The 22,551-nt window shown below is 42.9% G+C and overlaps 2 protein-coding genes across 2 annotated transcripts in view; one reads left to right on the top strand and one right to left on the bottom strand.

Moving 5' to 3' along the window:
- Positions 1–16,505, bottom strand: part of Rnmt (RNA guanine-7 methyltransferase) — a 48,778-nt gene extending 32,273 nt beyond the window's left edge. Inside the window, exons 1-3 of the mRNA XM_045767800.2 lie at positions 16,327–16,505; positions 13,247–13,316; positions 9,381–9,601 (exon numbers count right to left, since the gene is read on the bottom strand). Coding sequence (XP_045623756.1) covers positions 9,381–9,601; positions 13,247–13,307 — 282 coding nt within the window. The 5' untranslated portion in view covers positions 13,308–13,316; positions 16,327–16,505. The remainder of the gene's footprint in view (positions 1–9,380; positions 9,602–13,246; positions 13,317–16,326) is intronic.
- LOC138359506 (tigger transposable element-derived protein 7-like) lies at positions 13,376–13,993 on the top strand. Its single transcript, XM_069318839.1, has one exon. It carries the CDS (start codon positions 13,376–13,378, stop codon positions 13,991–13,993), a length of 618 nt encoding a protein of 205 aa, XP_069174940.1.
- Positions 16,506–22,551: the final 6,046 nt, after the last annotated feature.

Raw genomic sequence — 22,551 nt, 5'->3', positions numbered from 1 at the left:
TTAAACAAATCTAATGTTATTTGGCATCAGCGTCATGAAAATTTCATCCAATATCATAAGAAATGGATTTTATATGAATTAAAAAAAAATCTGCAACCGGTACTGATGATAATAACACCTAGTTGGTGGAACTCATGGATAATGGAAGCATCTGTCCGACACACAGAAGAAGAGGAGTAGTAGTGAGGTTCCACAAAGTGGATATGAAACCTCTAGGATTGCTGAGTACCACCTGGAGGGCAAAATTTCACACAAATAATAATGAATAAGTATGTTATTTTGCTGTATTTAATTATATATCATATAAATACATTGCCCAATGCTAATATTTCTTATGTCCTCCATTTTTTTTCCTCCTTTGTTTCTCATCTGATTTTGTTGTGGCTTCTACATCTTGGAGAATGCATACCCGTCACTCAGTATGTGAAGGTGGAATGAAATTGGTCAACATGCAAATCAGCCACAGGCGGCTGAACTTGACTTAATTTTTTGGCAGAGTTGTTCACATATTTCACTATTTTCTTTGTCTCTTTAGGTTGTTTTTGCTCAATGGGGACCAGTTGAGGGCTTTACCACTTATATAAAGGTTACTTATATATCCCTAAACCATTATCTTTATCCCTATAAATATTTTTTTGAGGTGGGGGTAATTTTCTCGACTTCATTTCAACACATCTTGACTCACAACTATCACATATTCGAGTACAAATGCCAAGCAATATTTAATAAAACTTACAAGATGTGTCAAATTCGAACACCTATATTCATTGTCAAGAACTTTAATACTTTTTCCTTTACTAAATTAAAGATTAGAATCCATTTTGCAAATTAAGTCAAAGTGTGATAATCCAGCCCGTCCTCCCAAGCATTCATGTCACTAAACTCCTGTACTAAATTACCCGAACCTAACCTAACCGAGGACCCACAAATAAAAAATGGGACATCGTGTAAATTTTTTAGTCCATCCATTTTTGGCCTTACGAGATTTATACAGCAAAATGTAATGTACTATTTGAGGGGACGGGTTAGATCTTCATTGTGTATTGATCATCTAGTGAAATGTGGTCATCATAGGACAGTTTACATTTTGTACCAATGTTTTGAATACTGATATCTTGAGGTTATCTTGAGATGATTTCGGGGCTTAAGTGTCCCCGCGGCCCGGTCCTCGACCAGGCCTCCACCCCCAGGAAGCAGCCCGCAACAGCTGACTAACACCCAGGTACCTATTTTACTGCTAGGTAACAGGGGCATAGGGTGAAAGAAACTCTGCCCATTGTTTCTCGCCGGCGCCCGGGATCGAACCCGGGACCACAGGATCACAAGCCCAGTGTGCTGTCCGCTCGGCCGGCCGGCTCCCTAATTATGCTGATGCTGATAATATGGTTCCAGTGTTCGCTGCCAGCAAAGAGGGGAGGCCACCACATAATATGGAGTCAGATATAGTTCACCTCCTCCTCTCCCAAGTGCACAATACTTTAGAAATTGCCTAAATATAGTTATTGTAATCCTAATGTAAAGATGTATATGTAATAGAGTAAATGATGCAATGTTTGGAAAATAAAATGGTAACCTTTTCAGTGCCATAATTTAGTCATAGTGATTTAGGAAATCAGTAATTACCTTAGGGTACCACCCCATACCCTCCAAATAACAAGTTTCTTTAAAAAATATAGAATATAGAACAAAAAAATTACTAAAACAATTATATTCTAAATAATTTAGGTATTGGGAAATGTTGCTTGCCCCCTATTACCCTACAAAAAAATAAATTACAATTCTACACATAATTTATTCTTGCAAAATTACAGAAAAATTCCTACACTGTACATGGAGATTACAGACAAATTATCCCTAGCTGCCATACTTTAGTTGCAGCACAATAACAAATGCAAGTTTACCCATCAGTGCCTTCCTCCTCCTCCTCCTCCTTCTCCTCCTCAAGTATTTAGCAAATTACAAAAAAAAAATAAACTTATAAAATTATAGAAAACATATATAGATTACTGGAAAAGAACAAAATATAGCAGCCTTACTTTGGGTCTGGTAAAATAAACCCAAGTGTTGAATGCAATGAAACACCAATTTCTAGAGGCCCTGGTGACACCCTGAAACTATCTTCGTGAAATTGCTCCATACTAAAAAATCACATCAGCCACGGCTGGTTCTGCTTGGCCTACCGGGAACCAGAGTTTCCAGAAATGGAACCAGTCACATGTGGAGCTTACACTCCCTCATATCCTTGGGAAGTGCAGGAGCAAACAGGTAGGACTGAAGTGGGGCAAACTGAGCCCAGCTCTTAAACATCTGAAAGATGGTGCCCCCTTCCCGCTACCCATGTGAACAGGAACAACAGAACCTTTGCCATGACCCCAAGAAAAGAAGAGGGTTGTCAGCCAACCAGGATGAGCCCATGACCTCAAATTGGTACCAAAAGGAGAAGATTGATCCGAACTTAAAAAGAGAGAGTCAATCATCAAAAAAAAGAGGTCTGACTCTGCAGGAAGTACCGAAGCTAATTCGCACAAAACACTGAAGACACAGCATGGGAGAACAGAAATTTTCAGAAAAAGGATGCATCTACACTGCCTACCAGGACCCGGAAATTAACCGGAGGGGGAGAATTTGAACGATCCAACTCATACATGGCAGGAGAATAATATGATTCCCCTGTAACATAAGACCCTCTGCAGAGGGCACCAAGACCCAATCAGGGCTGAAAGGCATCCATGGGCACTCCTCAGTCTTCCCTGTCAACCCTGGAAGCCTGCCATTGAGGCCACAGTCCTTGCCCAACACCTGTGATTGGGTATCCTCCCACGGAGAAGGCTGATATGGTAGGGACCATCCATGGATAACGCCAAGCTGCACCCAAAGCTACTCCCCAACTTAACTACGAAACACTCACACACTTAGAAGCTGGAATCAGGGGGGAGAAAACCAAAAATAGGGCAAACCACACCTGCAGGGAAAGGAAGAGGAGGTACGGCAAGAGTGAGTACCCCCAAAGATATAAAGCCAGTGTTTTCAATGCTTATATTCACCGAGCGCTTACCACTGCTCTGGATGGAGCAACGTGAGTTTGAAAGGATAACACAAGCATTGGTGAACAATGGCTACAGTAACCACGAGGGTAACACTACTATAAGAGAACACTTGGACTGGAAGTCCAAGTTCTTTATTCAATCTGGAACAAGAACAAACCACAACACTTCCAATAAAATAATATTACAAATCCACCATGTACAGTGAATATAAGAAAAGAGAGAATAATGAAAGAAATAATTCATAAAGGCATAAAAAGCACAACCCTTAACCAAAACATAGACATCATATAATATAAAACAAAGAAGATCAATGACCTCCTCATTAAAAACAACTCAAAGTCAACCGAGAACCCTTTACAGCAGTCGAATGTAATATATATGTAAACCTGCCCCCACGAAGGATGTAACCTTAAATCTAAGTACAGTGGTACCTCGAGTAACGAATTTAATCCGTTCCATGTTCGTCATGTGAAACGGACGTCATACAAAACGAGTGTCCCCCATGTAACCAGTGTGATGCACTGTGTTTATTGTGAAATTCTCCCAGTGTGCATGACATCAAATGTTCCTCAAAATATAATTTTTCTTTGTAAAATGATAAATTACCTTCCCTGAACATGTCTCTGTAAAAATAATTACCAAATTCCACTTACTTTGGTTGTGAGGGCGTGGACAAGGTGCGCTGTGACGTCATCAGGGGCTGGTCGCCCGTGTGTGAAGCTCCCAGACACGGTCGCACAGGCCATTCAAGCACCGCGTGTTGCCACAAATATATTTTCAAATATTTTTTCAATGTATTTCCAATGCGGTTTTATTTGCTTCTTTTAACGTATATGATGCATATTTGTGACCTTTACAATATGTATACAGTAGAATGTTCATAATTTTCCATGGAACTGTGATACATTTGTCAGTAATGTGTCCACAATAAATGTTTATTGTCACAATATTACGTGGTAAAAATTCACTAAAATTACAATATGTACAGTTTCACATACTATTTACACAGTAACACACTCTATTACACACTCAGTACTTTGGAGTTGCGTAATAATCAACGAAGTAGTCCATGGTACACAGCGCGACTTTGCTCTCGTTGCACCAGCTACAGATAGATTTTCGTTTCCTGTTTCATTGTTCTGTGTGCTTGCAAATAACGCACTCGCGTTCACCCTTGGCTTTAGTACTTGTAGGTGGTATGTAGCCAAGCTTGTAAAGCATAAGGTAGTATTGAAACGATTATAGGAAAAGCTCAATTTGTAAGGTAGTCTTGAAAAGATCGCTTTGTAAGGTCCCACACAGGAAGAGATTCAGCGAGCCTCAAAGAGTGTTCATCAGTCAGGAAGAGATTCAGGTATTCTTGAAAATATCAATGAACACCACCACCATGGAAGCCGCTAACACTGTTCATCTATGCTACTTGTATCAGATGCATCATCACTAAATGCAGAAAACGATTCATCTATATAAATTGGAGATGGCAAGGGTGGGGCTCAGAGCTACAACTGGATACGCTCGCTGTATCATCCTCAGAGGTGCTGTATCACTGGCATCCGACTGTTGTGTTAAGCCCTTATTGCGCCTAGCTCCACCTATGTTATGACCCTTATGTTCTTCAAACAATAGGGTCTGAATTGCACCGACTGAGCGCAGTCTTTCAACACCGTGTCGGACAGGTGTTTGGGAGCCAGAGGCACATGTGCCACAAATGGTTGCTAATGCAGTACTAACCCAGCCAGCAGCCCTAGTCTTTCATATTCGTTATAGCAAAAGGTTCGTTCAGTGTTTGTTGGGTAGGCTGCTCCATTATGACGATCTTTCTTTGTTTCAAATGTGTTCCATTTGTTTTGTATTTGTCACTTACGTCTCAATAATGGAGCAGCCTACCCGACAAACACTGAACGAACCTTTATGGCATTTGTCCATTTCTCAAATTGTTTCAACAGTTTTTATTTTTTTTATTTAAGAAACATGGAGCAGCCGACCTGTAGACCACCGAGCGAACCTTTTTGACATTTGTACTGGTTTTCAAAATTCTTAACTTTTTTTATTATTTACGTTTTTTGTATATAAGAAACATGGAGCAGCCTACCTGCCGACCACTGAACGAACCTTTTGCTATAAGACAAATGAAAAATAAATATTGAACACATTTGAAGAAAGGAAAATGTCATAATGGTTTGTTGAGTGTATATGTAAGGTAGGCTTCTCCATTATTGAGATGTAAATGACAGATACAAAACAAATGGAACACATTTGAAACAAAGAAAGATTGTTATAATGGAGCAGCCTACCTGCCGAACACTGAACGAACCTTTTTGACATTTGTTGTATATCAGACATTTCATTTCTTTTTTCCTACAAAAACGTCAATGCTTTGCAACATCTCAGCAGTCACCCCTTTATATCCCAGCATCATTAGCATCTTTAAACAAGAACAACATAATTTATGTGCATCATCAGAGGCGTCTAAGAATGTGCAAGAAGCAGCGCGATCTCACTATGTGGTGTCGACGTTACTCAAACCAGCGTTCGTCATACGGGACGATTTGACGCCGATCGGGACCGTTCGTTACCCAAAATGTTCGTCTTTTGGGGCGATCGTTATGCGAGGTACCACTGTACATAGGTAAGACGTCAACCAAGCTCACAGGGCATTTGACCTGTCATCAATCAGGTGCCCCTAAAAATACCATGAGACAAGCCCATGACATCACCCTAACAAGAGAAATGCCGAATAAGAGCACTTGCATATTAGACAAAACCCAAGAAGTAAGATGATTACAACTTCTTGAAGCCCTTCACATAAAAGTCAAACAACCCACCATAAAAAATAAAATAACGGAACTATTCGCTCTACCAACTACGAGAGTGAAAGCAAGACTGGAACATGAAGATGCCAACGATGACATCGCTGGCCAAAATACCATGCACACTACACCTGACTAATCTTTATATGGATAGGTTATTAACCCAAGCCTCTTACCTTTACTCCTTACCTACTTCATATTCCAATTTTGGTCACACAAAAGTCATGAACAGTTTCTTTGGTTTTCACATGTACTTTGGTACTTCACCATGAATTTAAAACAGATTCTGAAGTTGGAAAACACAGCACATGCGCCTCGCACTATGTCCTTTGTGTGATTGTCTAGTGACAGTCAACCAGAACCAATCCATGAAATCTTTGTTAGAGATCTTTAATTCTTTGCAAATAATTTGTAGGTTTTATCTGGCCTATTTTTTCCTAGTCCACATTTCATAACATGGCATTTATTCACTTAATTCCATTTGCCACATGGTGCTCCATTCACTTACCATATTTCGTCTAGGTCATTTTGAAGAGCATGACAATTGTTTCTTATCTTCCCTTGAAGCTTAGCACCAGCAGCAAACATATTCATATAATTCTGTATTCCATCTGGTAGAGTATTTATGTAGACAATGAACATTATTGGTGCAAAAATTGAACCCTGTGATACTCCGCTAGTAGCACTCTTTCAATCGGATACATTGCCCGATTACTGCCATCATTTTTGTCAGAAAATTAATCATCCATGTCAGAAGTCTCCCTGTCACTCCTCTAGTATGTTCCAGTTTCCAAAACAATCTCTTATGTGGGACTCTGTTGAAAGCCCCTTTGGTCCAGATAAATGTAGTCGACCCAAGTCATCTCTTTCCTGTAAAATCTCTGTGGCTGTCATAGAAACTAAGCAGAGTTGTTACACAGGATTTTCCTGATTGAAAACCATACTGTCTGGTTGATACCTGGTTGATGGGGTTCTGGGAGTTCTTCTACTCCCCAAGCCCGGCCCGAGGCCAGGCTTGTCTTGTGAGAGTTTGGTCCACTAGGCTGTTGCTTGGAACGGCCCGCAGGCCCACATACCCACCACAGCCCGGTTGGTCCGGCACTCCTTGGAGGAATGAATCTAGTTTCCTCTTGAAGATGTCCACGGTTGTTCCGGCAATATTTCTTATGCTTGCTGGGAGGACGTTGAACAACCGCGGACCTCTGATGTTTATACAGTGTTCTCTGATTGTGCCTATGGCACCTCTGCTCTTCACTGGTTATATCATTTCTCTTCAGGTATCCTACTCATGTGGTTTTAATAATTTTTTAAATGTTTTGACTATTACACTTCTCAATGATACATGTCTATAAGAGGGTCTTCCTTGCTACCATTTTTGTAGACTGGAACTAAAGTAGCCTTTTTCTATATATATCTCCCAAGACCCCTGTACACAAAGATGACTGAAAAATTAATTGCAGCAGAGCTCAGATGCACAGATGCGCATTCTCTCAGAACCCAAGATGAAACGCCAACTGGGTCAACTGCCTTGTTTCTACCTAGCTCCTTGAGCCTTTTTCCCACACTTCATCTCAAGACACCTATGTACAGTACATTATGTTATTCTCTCAAATTTGTATTACACCCTGTTCTCTGATATTTTATACAGACACTTTTTGGAATCGTTTGTTTAATGTTTCACATAATTTTTTTTCATTCTCCATGAATGTGTTTCCCATTTTCAACCTCTGAATTATATTCTTTACTTGCAATTTGCTTTTAATGAATTCATAGACTAGTCCTAGTCCTGTTTTACATTTGTCCGTTATCCAGTTACAAAAACCTCTTTCTGCCTCTCTTCTCACTGTCATGTAGCTGTTTCTTGCTGCTTTGTGTTACTGATATGTTTGAGGCTTTGGCCTCTTCCTATATCGATTTCATTTTTGTCTCTTCTCTGGCGCTCTTGCAATTTCTGTTGAAGCAATCCTGTTTTCTAGTTCTGCATCTCTGTTTTGATATACAGTACATTTCTTTGTCTATCATATAACCCACAACACTTGGCATACATCCCATTTACTTTGTTGCCTAACAAGTCATTTAATCAAATTGATTATACTGTAGAACTTGCTAAGTTCCCCACAGTGTCCTCTCATGAAATTAAGTTTTTCAGCTGCTTCATCTTCTTCACTCTCTTCTAGATTATAACACATTGCATATTTTATTCCAAAAATTACATGGTCCCTCTTACCCAAGAAATGTAATGTCAAATATCTCTTATTTAATGGCGAACATCATATTCAACATTGAAGGAACATGCCCTTCCCCTCATTCTTGTGGCTTGCTTAATGTACTCGCCTAGTTGTGCTTGTGGGGGGGTTGAGCTCTGGCTCTTTGGTCTTTGGATGATGTTGATGGCTTTGATAAGGAAAACTACAGGAAACTACAAAACAGGAAAATGTGTTCATGCATGAATGTCTCTAGGACGAGGCTTACAAATCTGCCAGTCCAAAAGTCTTCCATTCTTGCTTTGTAGGCTTCCAAGTCTATTGATTTAAAGTTGAAGCCACAAGTATCAAAAATCATGATTTATCTTCATCTGCGCCTACTATACTCTCTCTCTCTCTCTCTCTCTCTCTTGATCATCATGAGGCCATCTTGTTCGTCACACAGCTTCTGCTTTGGGTTTGATGCCATTTCCCTTCTGACTCCCAGTCATGTGTGTGTACTTCTGATTGTTGCAGTTTCTGGCTTCCTTAACCACTTCCTCTAGTATTACTTTCTCTCTGGCCACGTGTAAGTTGCATATCCTTCTTGTACTTCTCTATTCCATGTGAAACCTTCTCCAACTTTATTGACGAAGCTCTTTTTCCTGTGGATTTTTCTTGCCTTACCTACTGTACTCGCTAGTGTCTAGATTTGATTTATTTTCCCAATTCAGGACTTGTCCTTTAGATTCCCAGTGTTCCTTATCCTTGCATAATTTCTTTATTTGACCATCCAGAGCTCAAGTTTTCATTACTGCTTCTCATATTACTTTATTTCCGCATAATAATTTACAATATTTTCTACTTTCGTTAACTTCTTGTGCAAATCACTTGAACTAATAGTTTTCCTCATCAAAGTCATCAAAATTATTTTTTTGTATTGTTCTTCCTTATACAGTACCAGCAACCATCTTTATTGTCGTCTACTATTGTTTTGACAACTTTATCAACAAAATTGACTAACTTTTTCATACTAGTTCTGTCTCATATTTCTCAAATTCACTACATTGGTACTTTAATATTTTCTGGGACACAACTTATGTTCATCAACCTGTTCTACAATACCTTGGCAATTGAATTTTCCTGGAGCTCCAGTGTGTGTGCTACTGCTACATTATGATGTCTCCTCCTGTATGTGGGTGTCGTAAGCATACACTAGTATAATACACTATACATTTTTGAAATGAAAACTATTAGTTTTATCTGCTTTATTACTGACAAACCCACATATGGTAAAAAGCCACAACAGAGGGGTATTCCCCAAGAGAACATTGTCTTACCTTCTGCCACTTCAGAAGATCACCACCTTTACCACAGCCAAGATCAAGTGCAGAAATGGGATAATCATCAACCTGTCGATCCCGAATTTGCTCTAAACAGTAGTTTATGAGATAACTTTTGATCCAGTTGTTAGAGTTCCTCATGAAGAAAATGCGGCTTTTACTCCTCTCCTTCACCCCTTTGTCTTCAATGCTGTTGTAGTGTTTTGCAACTACTGAACCTAAAGATGAACAAGGCTTTATAATCATTCACTTTTGGTGGAGAATATCAGGGCAATGCTACTAATTTAATTACAACTGTAACTATATAACACTAGTAAACAAATTAATTTTCCTGGAGGTACAGTTGTGGTAGGCAGGGTACAGCTGTCGTGGGCAGGGGTGGCTGGGGGGTACAGCTGTTGTGGGCAGGGGTGGCTGGGGGGTACAGCTGTCGTGGGCAGGGGTGGCTGGGGGGTCCAGCTGTTGTGGGCAGGGGTGGCTGGGGGGTACAGCTGTTGTGGGCAGGGGTGGCTGGGGGGTACAGCTGTCGTGGGCAGGGGTGGCTGGGGGGTACAGCTGTCGTGGGCAGGGGTGGCTGGGGGGTACAGCTGTCGTGGGCAGGGGTGGGTGGGGGTACAGCTGTTGTGGGCAGGGGGTGGGTGGGGGGTACAGCTGTCGTGGGCAGGGGGTGGGTGGGGGGTACAGCTGTCGTGGGCAGGGGTGGCTGGGGGGTACAGCTGTCGTGGGCAGGGGTGGCTGGGGGGTACAGCTGTTGTGGGCAGGGGGTGGCTGGGGGGTACAGCTGTCATGGGCAGGGGTGGCTCGGGGGTACAGCTGTTGTGGGCAGGGGGTGGGTGGGGGTACAGCTGTTGTGGGCAGGGGGTGGGTGGGGTGTACAGCTGTCGTGGGCAGGGGGTGGCTGGGGGGTACAGTTGTTGTGGGCAGGGGGTGGCTGGGGGTACAGCTGTTGTGGGCAGGGGGTGGCTGGGGGTACAGCTGTTGTGGGCAGGGGGTGGGTGGGGGGTTACAGTTGTGGTGGGCTGGGAGGTTGGGGGTTACAGTTGTGGTGGGCAGGGAGGTTGGTGGGGTTACAGTTGTGGTGGGTAGGGAGGTTGGTGGGGGTACAGTTGTGGTGGGCAGGGAGGTTGGTGGGGGTTACAGCTGTTGTGGGCAGGGAGGTTGGTGGGGGTTACAGTTGTGGTGGGCAGGGAGGTTGGTGGGGTTACAGTTGTGGTGGGTAGGGAGGTTGGTGGGGGTACAGTTGTGGTGGGCAGGGAGGTTGGTGGGGGTTACAGCTGTTGTGGGCAGGGAGGTTGGTGGGGGTTACAGCTGTTGTGGGTAGGGAGGTTGGTGGGGTTACCGTTGTGGTGGGCAGGGAGGTTGGTGGGGTTACAGTTGTTGTGGGCAGGGAGGTTGGTGGGGGTACAGTTGTTGTGGGCATGGAGGTTGGTGGGGGTACAGTTGTGGTGGGCAGGGAGGTTGGTGGGGGTACAGTTGTGGTGGGCAGGGAGGTTGGTGGGGGTACAGCTGTGGTGGGCAGGGAGGTTGGTGGGGTTACAGCTGTGGTGGGCAGGGAGGTTGGTGGGGTTACAGTTGTGGTGGGCAGGGAGGTTAGTGGGGTTACAGTTGTTGTGGGCAGGGAGGTTGGTGGGGGTACAGTTGTGGTGGGCAGGGAGGTTGGTGGGGGTACAGCTGTGGTGGGCAGGGAGGTTGGTGGGGGTACAGCTGTGGTGGGCAGGGAGGTTGGTGGGGTTACAGTTGTGGTGGGCAGGGAGGTTGGTGGGGGTACAGTTGTTGTGGGCAGGGAGGTTGGTGGGGTTACAGTTGTGGTGGGCAAGGAGGTTGGTGGGGGGGGTTACAGTTGTGGTGGGCAGGGAGGTTGGTGGGGGTTACAGTTGTTGTGGGCAGGGAGGTTGGTGGGGTTACAGTTGTGGTGGGCAGGGAGGTTGGTGGGGTTACAGTTGTAGTGGGCAGGGAGGTTGGTGGGGGGGGGTTACAGTTGTGGTGGGCAGGGAGGTTGGTGGGGGTTACAGTTGTTGTGGGCAGGGAGGTTGGTGGGGTTACAGTTGTGGTGGGCAGGGAGGTTGGTGGGGGTTACAGTTGTTGTGGGCAGGGAGGTTGGTGGGGTTACAGTTGTGGTGGGCAGGGAGGTTGGTGGGGGTACAGTTGTGGTGGGCAGGGAGGTTGGTGGGGGGTACAGTTGTGGTGGGCAGGGAGGTTGGTGGGGGGGTTACAGTTGTGGTGGGCAGGGAGGTTGGTGGGGGTTACAGTTGTTGTGGGCAGGGAGGTTGGTGGGGTTACAGTTGTGGTGGGCATTGAGGTTGGTGGGGTTACAGTTGTGGTGGGCAGGGAGGTTGGTGGGGGTACAGTTGTGGTGGGCAGGTGATGGGTGGCTGGTGACTAAGGTGTGTGGTTGGTCTTGTAGATGGGAGCATGTACCTAACTTTAAGCTGGCTCTTGATAATTGAATGAGTGTGCTTGGTATGAAGTACTTTGGCTCTGTCTAATCTCCAATTGTCACTATAGCTGTCTATTTCAGTGTTGCTGGTCAGGATGGCTCTAGTGATAGTTTGTGTGTAGAAATTAGGCAATCTTTGATAGCCTTGATATTTATGCAGTCAAGACACCCTGAAAGCAAAATTGTTATCTTCCTCATATATTAAGATGACTAGAGCTAACAGTTCTTAAGTAAAGGCATGGTCAACATTCAACTTTGTCAAAGCATTATGTCAGGTGTCAGGAGGTAGAGCAAGAGTGTACCTTGGCGTGACCCCTGCCTCCTCACTCACCTTCGAGTAGTGGCAGAGGTTACATTTTTCTCTATCTTGGGAGCCACTGAAAAGATATTCCTGTACCAGAGTTTAACCACTATCGCATCCTGTTAATGGTATCGACGTCCTAAAATTTATATACAGTACTTAGTTATCTCGAGGATGGCAGTGACATCCAAAATACGTCCAAAATTAAAATATTTGTAAAAATTATATTTCTTGTCCGATTATTATAGTTTGTTTTAAAATGTGAGCCAACGTCTTCCTATTCTCTGTGGCTATACATAATGCTTTTGTGTTATACAAGTACTACACAACTGATACCAAGAAATCATTTGTACTCGCATTCCTCCAGTGCCACGAAGTAGTCATTTGGTCACTAGTGTACTTTGAGTACACTATAAGGATTGGCATCTCAAAAATGACATCATCATACATGCTGGTGATGAACATGATGATGACAGCTGTTCTACTAGTGACAATGTTACAACATCCAGACCAAGTGTGAGGCGGCCACTATTCTTTACTTTATGTACTTTATCTTATGGTAGTGGTAACGTTCTTATATTTGTTCTATGTAAATATTCTTTTAGAGCATTGTATTGTGAACAATGTGATACCAAATTGATCAACGTAGCACGAAAATTGAGGTAAGAAAACCAAAAAAAAGAGTACAGTACAGTACTGTATAAACATCTCTCACTCTACCTTGGGGTACCCGATGGCCCACCCGCCGGGAAAGCAGAAGTGCTAATGTGTGGGACAGGTTCTCTATTCTATACTTTGGGAACACTTAATCTAATTTGGGCCAGTTTTTCTATTATAAAACTGAATATATTTATAAATTTACATGAAATTTTTAACCGAAATGTTTTGTTATTGTTGACAAGGAAAATATTTTTTTCTTAACTGGAAATGCAATTAAATATAGTAAGTGTAACAAACAAATATGTCCTAAATTTTTGTATAAATATGGAGTAAAGAGTTAATAACTTAGTTAATAACAGTTAATAACTTCAATATGTTGTTATTTTATAAAAATCCTAACTTTCAAAGAAATGTATCACTAACTTTGTATCCATAGAAAACTGAGGGGTATCATGTAATACATACCAAGGCCACTGTCATTATCTGGCTCATGTTTTTTTGATGGGTAAGACTGAGTGTTATCCATTTTGAAAATCTGCAAAAGAAAAATATAAAAATTATCATAAAAATGAAACAAATTATAAAATGCACATGATGTGTGCGAATGCCGACGGCACAGACAGAATCACGTGTGCAACTGTTGGCAAATCAAAGAAACCAAGAGGAAAGCAACATTGCATGGACAGACTGCCTGTGAAATATTATAACTCAAAGAATGCATGGTTTACACAAGAGATCTTTCTTTCTTGGTTTCATAACGTATTCTGCAAGGAAGTTTGTGACCATCAAGTTAAGAAACTCAAAATGAGGCCAAGCAAACTTTGGGCTTTGCTGTTGCTTAATAATGTGGCTGCCCACCCTAGAATTGACACGTTAACCTCACATGACGGCAAGATAACGTGCATGACACTTCCTCCAAATACAACCTCTCTCATCCAGCCTATGGATCAGGGAGTTATCTGTGCCACTAAGAGGTTGTACACCAAAATGATGCTCACCAAAGTTTTGGTAGTTTTGCCTCTTGAGGAAGATATGGAACTCGGGGTGGATAACAGAGCTAAAAGAACCCTCGAGAATTTGAAGAACTATTCCATCAAGGAAGCCATCTATAACTGGGACAAGGTGTGGAGTGAAGTAAAGGACTTGACTTTGAAGAATTCCTGGAAAAACTCCTCCCGTCTACAGTCAGCAATGAGGAGGATGAAGAAATGAATTTTGAAGGATTTACAGATGAAATCCATGGAATGTTCAGAAATACTGGCAAAAATTTAGAAAGACAGGATGTGGTTGATTGGCTTGAAAGAGATGCTAATGACCCTGGATATGGTGTGACGAGTGAAGAGATTCTCCAGTCTATTATTGGTGAGGTCGACGAAGAGGTGAAGGATGAAGAAGGCAGTGAGGAACCAACACCACAGACCACGAAATACAGTGTACTCATGTCCTATGTCGATGGATTAATTAATTCTTCATCCAACTGTGCTAATCCAGAAGTTGGAAACATGTATCAGTACCTGAGGTGAACCAAAGAGCTGATCATACAAAAGGCCAATAAACACAGAAGGCAAGCTAAACTTTATTCTTATTTTGCAAGAAAAGCAACCAAAGGCCCTTCAACCAGCGAGGCGTCACAGGCAAGCCAAGCGCCTTCAACCAGCGAGGCGTCACAGGCAAGCCAAGCGCCTTCAACCAGTGAGGCGTCACAGGCAAGCCAAGCGCCTTCAACCAGCGAGGCGTCACAGGCAAGCCAATCGTCTTCAACCTGTGAGGCTTCAGCAGCTGGCAGACAAAACTAACTTTGCCTCATGAACTGTACAGTAATTTTAAGTCTTAATTTTAGTGTTGTGTTAGAATAGGTAACGTAAATTGTCAAGAATTCTTAACTTCAAGAATGTGTAGCATCAATCAAGAAGACAAACTACAACACGGTAAGCTGAGGTTTCTAGTTGAATATTTTATAATTGTATGTGGCAAGGCAATTCAAATTATGTTGTTTGTGGTATAAAAATAGTTGGAAATGGTCACTTTTGGACTTCTGCTATGAAAAAGTACATTAATCCAGAAAACGTGATCATTCGGCTGGGTTTTTTCCCATATAGTCCACATTAGCGAGCTGATACAGTAGTGTGGAAATTCAAATTATGTTGGTATTGGTACAAAAAATTGCGAATGTTAACTTTTGGACTTAACCGGTAAGAATTCCTGCTTATCCGGATGTCCAGCTTATCTGGTGAGGGTCCTTCCCATATAGTGCTGATAAACGATAATCGGTATGTAGGAGTAACTCAAGCTACCTCGAGGTTTCCATACACACACACTTCCATCATTAAAGAATGTAGTTTCCTACACTCAAGCTGGGATACTGTCCACTAGTTCTACAAATACATTCAGAGGGACCCTAGTGTCATTAAAAATTATTTATCACCAATAACATCAAGTAAACATAAATATCCCACCTAACAGTCATTGGAGAATTTGTTAGCATCACAGGGAACGAAAATGTCACCCTTACAAAGCTCTGATAGGCACCAATGGCGTCTCAAAATTAAAAAAAAAATTTAAAAGAATATTTAGGGAGATACAAAATTAGAGCAGGACAAAAAGGGACAAAATGATGTAGCTAAATATAGATCATTAGGTACATTACATTAACACCTACTAATTGTAACCCAACAAAGTAGCATGACTAACCAGTCTAAGCTAATCATTATAACTTTAACAATTACAAACAATCGACGTGTGTGTAACTTCGGTGTCTGATCTGGCCGCTGCGCCTCCTCAATAACCTCACAAAAAAACCTCTCCGAGCGACTCACAACTCTATGGTTCTGGGTTCACTTCCCAGGCAGGGCGATACATTTTGATATGACTCCATCCACCCTGTCCCACCCCAAACCCTTACCTTGACACCTTCCAAGTGCTATATAGTCATAATGGCTTAGCACTAGATCCTGAGGTTCCCTTCCCTTCCACATAATGACTCTTTTGCAGTAAACGGAGTTAGATAACTCCCTAGTAGTCCCCGTGGCGAAGTGGTAAAACACTCGCCTGGTGTTTCCCGAGTGCTCTGGCCTGGGTTTGTATCCTGGCCGGGGAGGATTGACTGGGCACCAATCCTTAGTTGTAGCCTCTGTTCACCCAGCAGTGAACGAGTATCTGGTTGTTAAACAATTTGGCGGAACGTAATCCGGGGAAAATTAGGATTAAGGACCTGCCCGAAATGCTATGCGTGCTAGTGAGTGCACAAGAATATAAGAACTCTTGTATATATATATAAATAAAACACAATAAAAGTGTGGCGGGTGGCATCTTGGGGAAGGTGAAGCCTTGGATTAAAGAGGTGGATGTGTTGAGGAGGGGTGATGCCGTCACTAGGGTGCCACCGTGAGCCAGACCAGCGTGGACTGGTGACCATAGTGCTGGTGGTGGGGGCAGTAATGCCTCTACACTCAGCCCAACACACAACAAAACAAGAGACATGTCAACTGAACGTGCCGCGCACTCCACTCTCCTCGCCCGCTCCCGGTAAATGCTCTCCAACTAACCTCTTCTGATCCTTCAGGCAAGATGGCGTGACTCTTGTCTTGTGATGTAGATGAGGTTGAGTGTGGCAGGAGGTAGTGAGAGTGAGAGGTGACAGAGTGAGGTGTGAGTGTGAGAGTGAGAGTGAGAGTGAGAGTAAGGTCCCCCGCTGGCCAGCGTCCTGCACACACACTACACCAACCAACACAGTCCTCCACATCCCCGCTACTTCACCACCCCTCTACTCCATATACAACTTACCTCTTGATATTATATATTGATTTAAATTAAGATACAATAATATAATCAACAATAATCCTTAGGAATAGTCAAGCGTACCGTTGACTTGAAATGATCCTACTACAATTACTGAGACAACAGCCTCCACCCCGGCCTCCTAAGGTTCCCCAACGTCAAGAAACTGTCCTACTAAAGTGCCTTCTCCTCGGCTGCTCTTCACAGGGCGTAGCATTATAGTTAAGATATTATCTATATTATTTTAAGTTTTGCCCCAGACGCTTTGCGTAATAGTGGCTTCATTAGTATGTGTGTGTGTGTGTGTACATAGCTGTGACGTGAACTAGAAGCTGAGGCTGTGCTTGCCTTCATCACGCACGAAAATGTAATTATTGCTGGGGATTTTACTGCTCATCGTCAAGAGTTAGGAGCGACTGGGTTAGCCAATGCAGATGGTTAGTTTAGTTCGTTTATTATGCACCTCATACCCATCTTGTGGGCGGTATGGGTGCCATTTAGCTGTAGCTCTGTGAGACTATCATGCAAGAGGAGCCACACATCTATGGATCATCCAATAAAATCAGCAGACTTCTAGATGTTACTACTGCTCGGGTTAGACTCGGTTACAAGTATCTCTGGGAATTCTCATTATCTGCTGATGTAGACCTGACCAAATGTAAACTGTGTCAACAAAATTATTCGCACACCCTCCGTCACTATGTGATGGAGTGCGAAAAGATACGTGAATTTAGAGACAATTCTATAACCAATGTTCCAGCGATGTGTCAATATTTCATTCAAAATGATCTGCTACCAGAAATTTTAGCCAAATATCCCCAGTTTGCTAACTGTAGGTAGTAACTAAGTGACTGTAACCTATCCACCGCTGCCTACTGGATGGGCGGGCGGTGTGCAGGACAAACATATCAATTGTGACACTAGCTCTCCACATATGTCAGTTGCTTAATTTAGAACCTGTACTTGAGGTCGATCTCGAACCCATTGTTGATGTGATGACTTATATTGAATTTTGTAACTAGCTCATCAAGATTGTAACTTGCTTAGCTAAATGAATTGTGGGGTTCAGTCCCTGAGCCCATTATGTGCCTCTGTAACCCTTTCCACTACCGCCCACAAGATGGGTATGGGGTGCATAATAAATGAACTAAACTAAACTCTGTGAGATGTACCTGAGATTATATTCCATTCACCTGGGCTCTAGGAGACTCGAACCGTGGACCCCAAGCTCTATCGAGCGAACTATTGAGTAGGCTTAATATTTATATAACGTGTGCGTGGATGACTAATTCCTCTGAGCTTCAGTAGTAGTCAGGGAAAGTCGAAAATTGCAGTTTGGCAGCAGGATATGCTGCTAATAGAAGCTTTTTTGGAGGAAGAAGGTAATAAAAGTATGTGTTTGTGGGAGAAGGAATTGGCAAAATGATAAGGGAAAGAGAAGGGCCTCAAAATAACAATTCACTTAGGGTATATTACACTAACAGTAGAAGTCTAAGAAATAAAATAAACGAATGAAATGCAGGGCCGGACGAAGTGTTTGCAAGGGTGCTTAAAAAATGCAAAGAGGAGCTTTGCGAGCTACTGTCTACCATATTTAATAAATCAATAGTCAGGCAGAGTGCCTGGTCATGGATGGTTGCTAATGTGGTACCAATTTTTAAGAAAGGCGATAGATCACTTGCGTCAAACTATCGGCCAATTAGCCTAACGTCTATTGTGGGATAGTTACTTGAATCGATAATTGCAAATAAAATTCGTCTTCATCTTGAAAAACATAAATTAATAAATGAGTCGCAACATGGTTTTACCATGACCATGGTAAAAATATTTTTAAATCATTAAAAATGACCATTTTTACCAACAACCATGGCCGTTCATGTTTAACAAATTTATCTTTTTATTCCAGCATAGTTAAGGCAGTTGATAGTGTTAAGGGTTGTCATGTGTACCTTGACTTTAGCAAAGCTTTTGATACAGTGCCACATGAAAGACTGATTAAACAGATAGAGGCTCATGGTATTGGGGGTGCTATATTAAGCTGGATTAGGGCATGGCTATACGAAAGGAAACAGAGTTAGTATAAATGGGGTTAAGTCAGAGTGGGAAAATGTTGTAAGTGGAGTGCCTCTAGGATCTGTCCTGGGACCTCTGTTGTTTATAATATATATAAATGATTTAGATTCAGGTTTGAGTAGCAACATTTGCAAATTTGCCGATGATACAAAAATCTGTAGGGAAATTAACACGGAAGAAGACTCACTTTCACTTCAAGTTGATCTAAATAGGATTTTGAAATGGTCAAAAGATTGGCAGATGCAGTTTAATGCTGATAAATGTAAAGTTTTGAGGCTAGGTAATGATGATAGAGTTACAAGATACGAGCTAGATGGTGTTGAGATTCCGAAGTTGGATTGCGAAAGGGACCTGGGAGTTATGGTTATTAAGAATTTAAAACCAAAGTTTCAATGCATAAATGTTCGTAATAAGGCAAATAGGACACGGATTTATTAATCGAAGCGTTAGTAACAAGACACCTGGTGTTGTTCTTAAGCTATATCTTGCTCTGGTTAGGCCCCATTTAGATTATGCAGTTGAGTTTTGGTCGCCGTACTATAGAATGGATATAAATTCACTTGAATGTGTCCAGCATAAGATGACAAAGTTAATTCTCCAAATTAGAAATCTTTCATATGAAGAAAGATTATCAAAGCTTAAATTGCATTTACTGGAAAGGCGAAGAGTTAGGGTTGACACGATAGAGGTTTACAAGTGGATGAATGGACATACCAGAGGTATTAATAGGGTATTAAAAGTATCAACACGAAACAATGGGTATAAGTTGGATAAGTTTAGATTTAGGAAAGACTTGGGTAAATACTGGTTCGGTAACAGTGTTATCTTGAGGTTATCTTGAGATGATTTCGGGGCTTTTTAGTGTCCCCGCGGCCCGGTCCTCGACCAGGCCTCCACCCCCAGGAAGCAGTCCGTGACAGCTGACTAACACCCAAGTAGCTATTTTACTGCTAGGTAACAGGGGCATAGGGTGAAAGAAACTCTGCCCATTGTTTCTCGCCGGCGCCCGGGATCGACCCCGGGACCATAGGATCACAAGTCCAGCGTGCTGTCCGCTCGGCCGACCGGCTCCGGCTCCGACCAGGGTTGTTGATTTGTGGAACCAATTACCGCGTAACGTGGTGGAGGTGGGGTCCCTCGATTGTTTCAAGCATGGGTTGGACCATTGTAAACCTCTATCATGACACCCCTAACTCGCCTTTCCAATGAATGTAATTTAAGCTTTGTTAATCTTTCTTCATATGACAGGTTTCTAATTTGGGTAATTAACTTTGTCATCCTACGCTGGACACGTTCAAGTGAATTCAAGTGCAGTCTCCGTGGTGTAGTGGTAAGACACTCGCCTGGCGTTCCGCGAGCGCTATGTCATGGGTTCGTATCCTGGCCGGGGAGGATTTACTGGGCGCAATTCCTTAACTGTAGCCTCTGTTTAACGCAACAGTAAAATGTGTACTTGGATGAAAAAACGATTCTTCGCGGCAGGGGATCGTATTCCAGGGACCATAGGATTAAGGACTTGCCCGAAACGCTACGCGTACTAGTGGCTGTACAAGAATGTAACAACTCTTGTATATATCTCAAAAAAAAAAAAAAAAATTATATTCATTCTATAGTACAGCGACCAAAACTGAACTGTATAATCTAAATGGGGCTTAACCAAAGTGTAGTAAAAACTCGTACATTCGTAGCCCCTGTATCGGGGGCGGAGCTAATGTCATGCCGGCTGGACGCTCGCTCGACCATTGGTGGTCTGATCGTCAGGTCAGCTGGGTTGAGCTTGCGTTGGCAAAGTGTAATTTTTAGCTGAATCTCTGAGTCAGAAATTACTTTCCTTGTTCAAATGCATTGCTTATTGTTAATGACAATAATTATTATTGTCATAAGAACAAGGATAATTGCAGGAGGCCTATTGGCCCATACGAGGCAGCTTCTTTTTATAACCACCCACTCCCACTCATATACATGTCCAACCCGCGCTTGAAACAATCGAGGGACCCCACCTCCACCACGTTACGAGGTAATTGGTTCCACAAATCAACAACCTTTTTATTTGCTATCTTTTTATTCCAGCATAGTTGAGGCAGTTGATAGTGGTAAGGATTGTGATGTTGTGTACCTTGACTTTAGCAATGCTTTTGATACAGTGCCGTATTGGGGGTGCTATATTAAGTTGGATTAGGGCATGGCTATTCCAAAGGAAACAGTATAAATGGGGTTAAGTCAGAGTGGGATAATGTTATAAAACATTATCCCACACCATGTTGTGGGATAATGTTGAAGGGATTAAAATTAGAAAGGGTGTAATCTCCCACGGTGCAGGAAAGTACCGTTGTTGCCTCTCTTGGTAGAAATCATAAATCTGACACAAAGTTCAATTCCAGTTTTAGTTATCCATTTGGAACAATGTTGACCTTCAACAAAGAAATTTTGAAGAGATTCTGTGCAAGGGTTAGGATGAGCTAGCCTAAGCATTTTTATACCAATTTGACAGTTAATTTCAATAACACGATCAACAATGCTCGGAATATAAAAGTTCCTTTCTCGTGTTAATTATCTTTCTGGTAAGAGGGCATCCAAGGATTATCCTCAAGGCTTTGTTCTGCAATATTTTCAAGTCCTCCAAGCTTTCTTTCATGCACCAAAGCGAGCAGAGGTGCAGCATAATCCACTAAAGATCTGATGCCTGCAAAGTACATACATAAAATGAACAAAAATGTAGTGTAGTTACATACATAATTTTGGAAATTTTGACATTGGCACCTTAGCCTGAGTGATAACCTGCAACAGCCTTGAGAGCTCGTAGCCTCTCTTTATACTGACGAAGAGTCTGAATACAACAGGACCATGCAGTGGCACCTCAAGGCCAAGGTATTGTTGTGTTGATTTAGGGGCGACGACGATCGTGGGATCGGATGCGCCCGGCCAAGGTATTTGAATCTGTTTACATAGTCAAACTGGGAGCTATCTTGCGAACAGCTCCTCCCTGCCTGGGTGGGCGCCGATTTAGTACTGTATCTCTTTTCTCTGCTGAGATGACTAAATCTTGCATGAGTCTCATACAGAGGTAAGAGTGTTTCTGCGTGTTAGCATACCCCAAGATATGGGGTAGGCAACATGAAAATGGCTAGGAGGAGGATGGACAACGGGCTGGACGGATAGGCTGTGTTGAGAACCAAAAGACAGAGGCGAGGGGCTGAGGAGGAGGACTGGAGTAAGAAGGGAACGGGAGCATACCTTACCTTGAGGTTACCTTGAGGTGCTTCCGGGGCTTAGCGTCCCCGCGGCCCGGTCGTCGACCAGGCCTCCTGGTTGCCGGACTGATCAACCAGGCTGTTGGACGCGGCTGCTCGCAGCCTGACGTACGAGTCACAGCCTGGTTGATCAGGTATCCTTTGGAGGTGCTTATCCAGTTCTCTCTTGAACACTGTGAGGGGGAGACAGGGAAGACTGTGAAGGCAGGAAACACCAGACAGAAAACTAGGAGGAAGACCCTTTGGCTCAGAACGCAAAGGAGCAGGTGAGGTGTAGGTGTCCGGGTCCAAGGCTTGGAAATGGTTGCGAAACTGAGACAGTAGGTGAGAGCAAGGAGAAGTGGAACGTAACACGAGCATTAAGACATGCTAGAGAAAGAGGGAAGAATGCTTACTTGGCATCTCGCTTCAGGAAAAGATAAATGATCACAGTTTCCAATTGAGGATGGCTTCTTCGGATTTGCAGTGCAGACATGCGTGGAAGAAGGTAGGGTGGGCGTCGCCGCAATTGACGCAGTGAGCTTGGGAAGAAGAGCACTCTTCAGTCTCTCCACACAACGGTCATCTTGAGATGATTTCAGGGCTTAGCATCCCCACGGCTTAGTACTCAACCAGGCCTTCTTTTTGTTTCATATCCCCAGGAAGCAGCCTGTAGCAGCTGTCTAACTC

The sequence above is a fragment of the Procambarus clarkii genome, chromosome 91, assembly GCF_040958095.1.
Source record: "Procambarus clarkii isolate CNS0578487 chromosome 91, FALCON_Pclarkii_2.0, whole genome shotgun sequence".
Lineage (NCBI taxonomy): Eukaryota > Metazoa > Arthropoda > Malacostraca > Decapoda > Cambaridae > Procambarus > Procambarus clarkii.
Note: the sequence above shows the minus strand (reverse complement) of the source record. Positions and strands in the feature narration are given on the sequence as shown.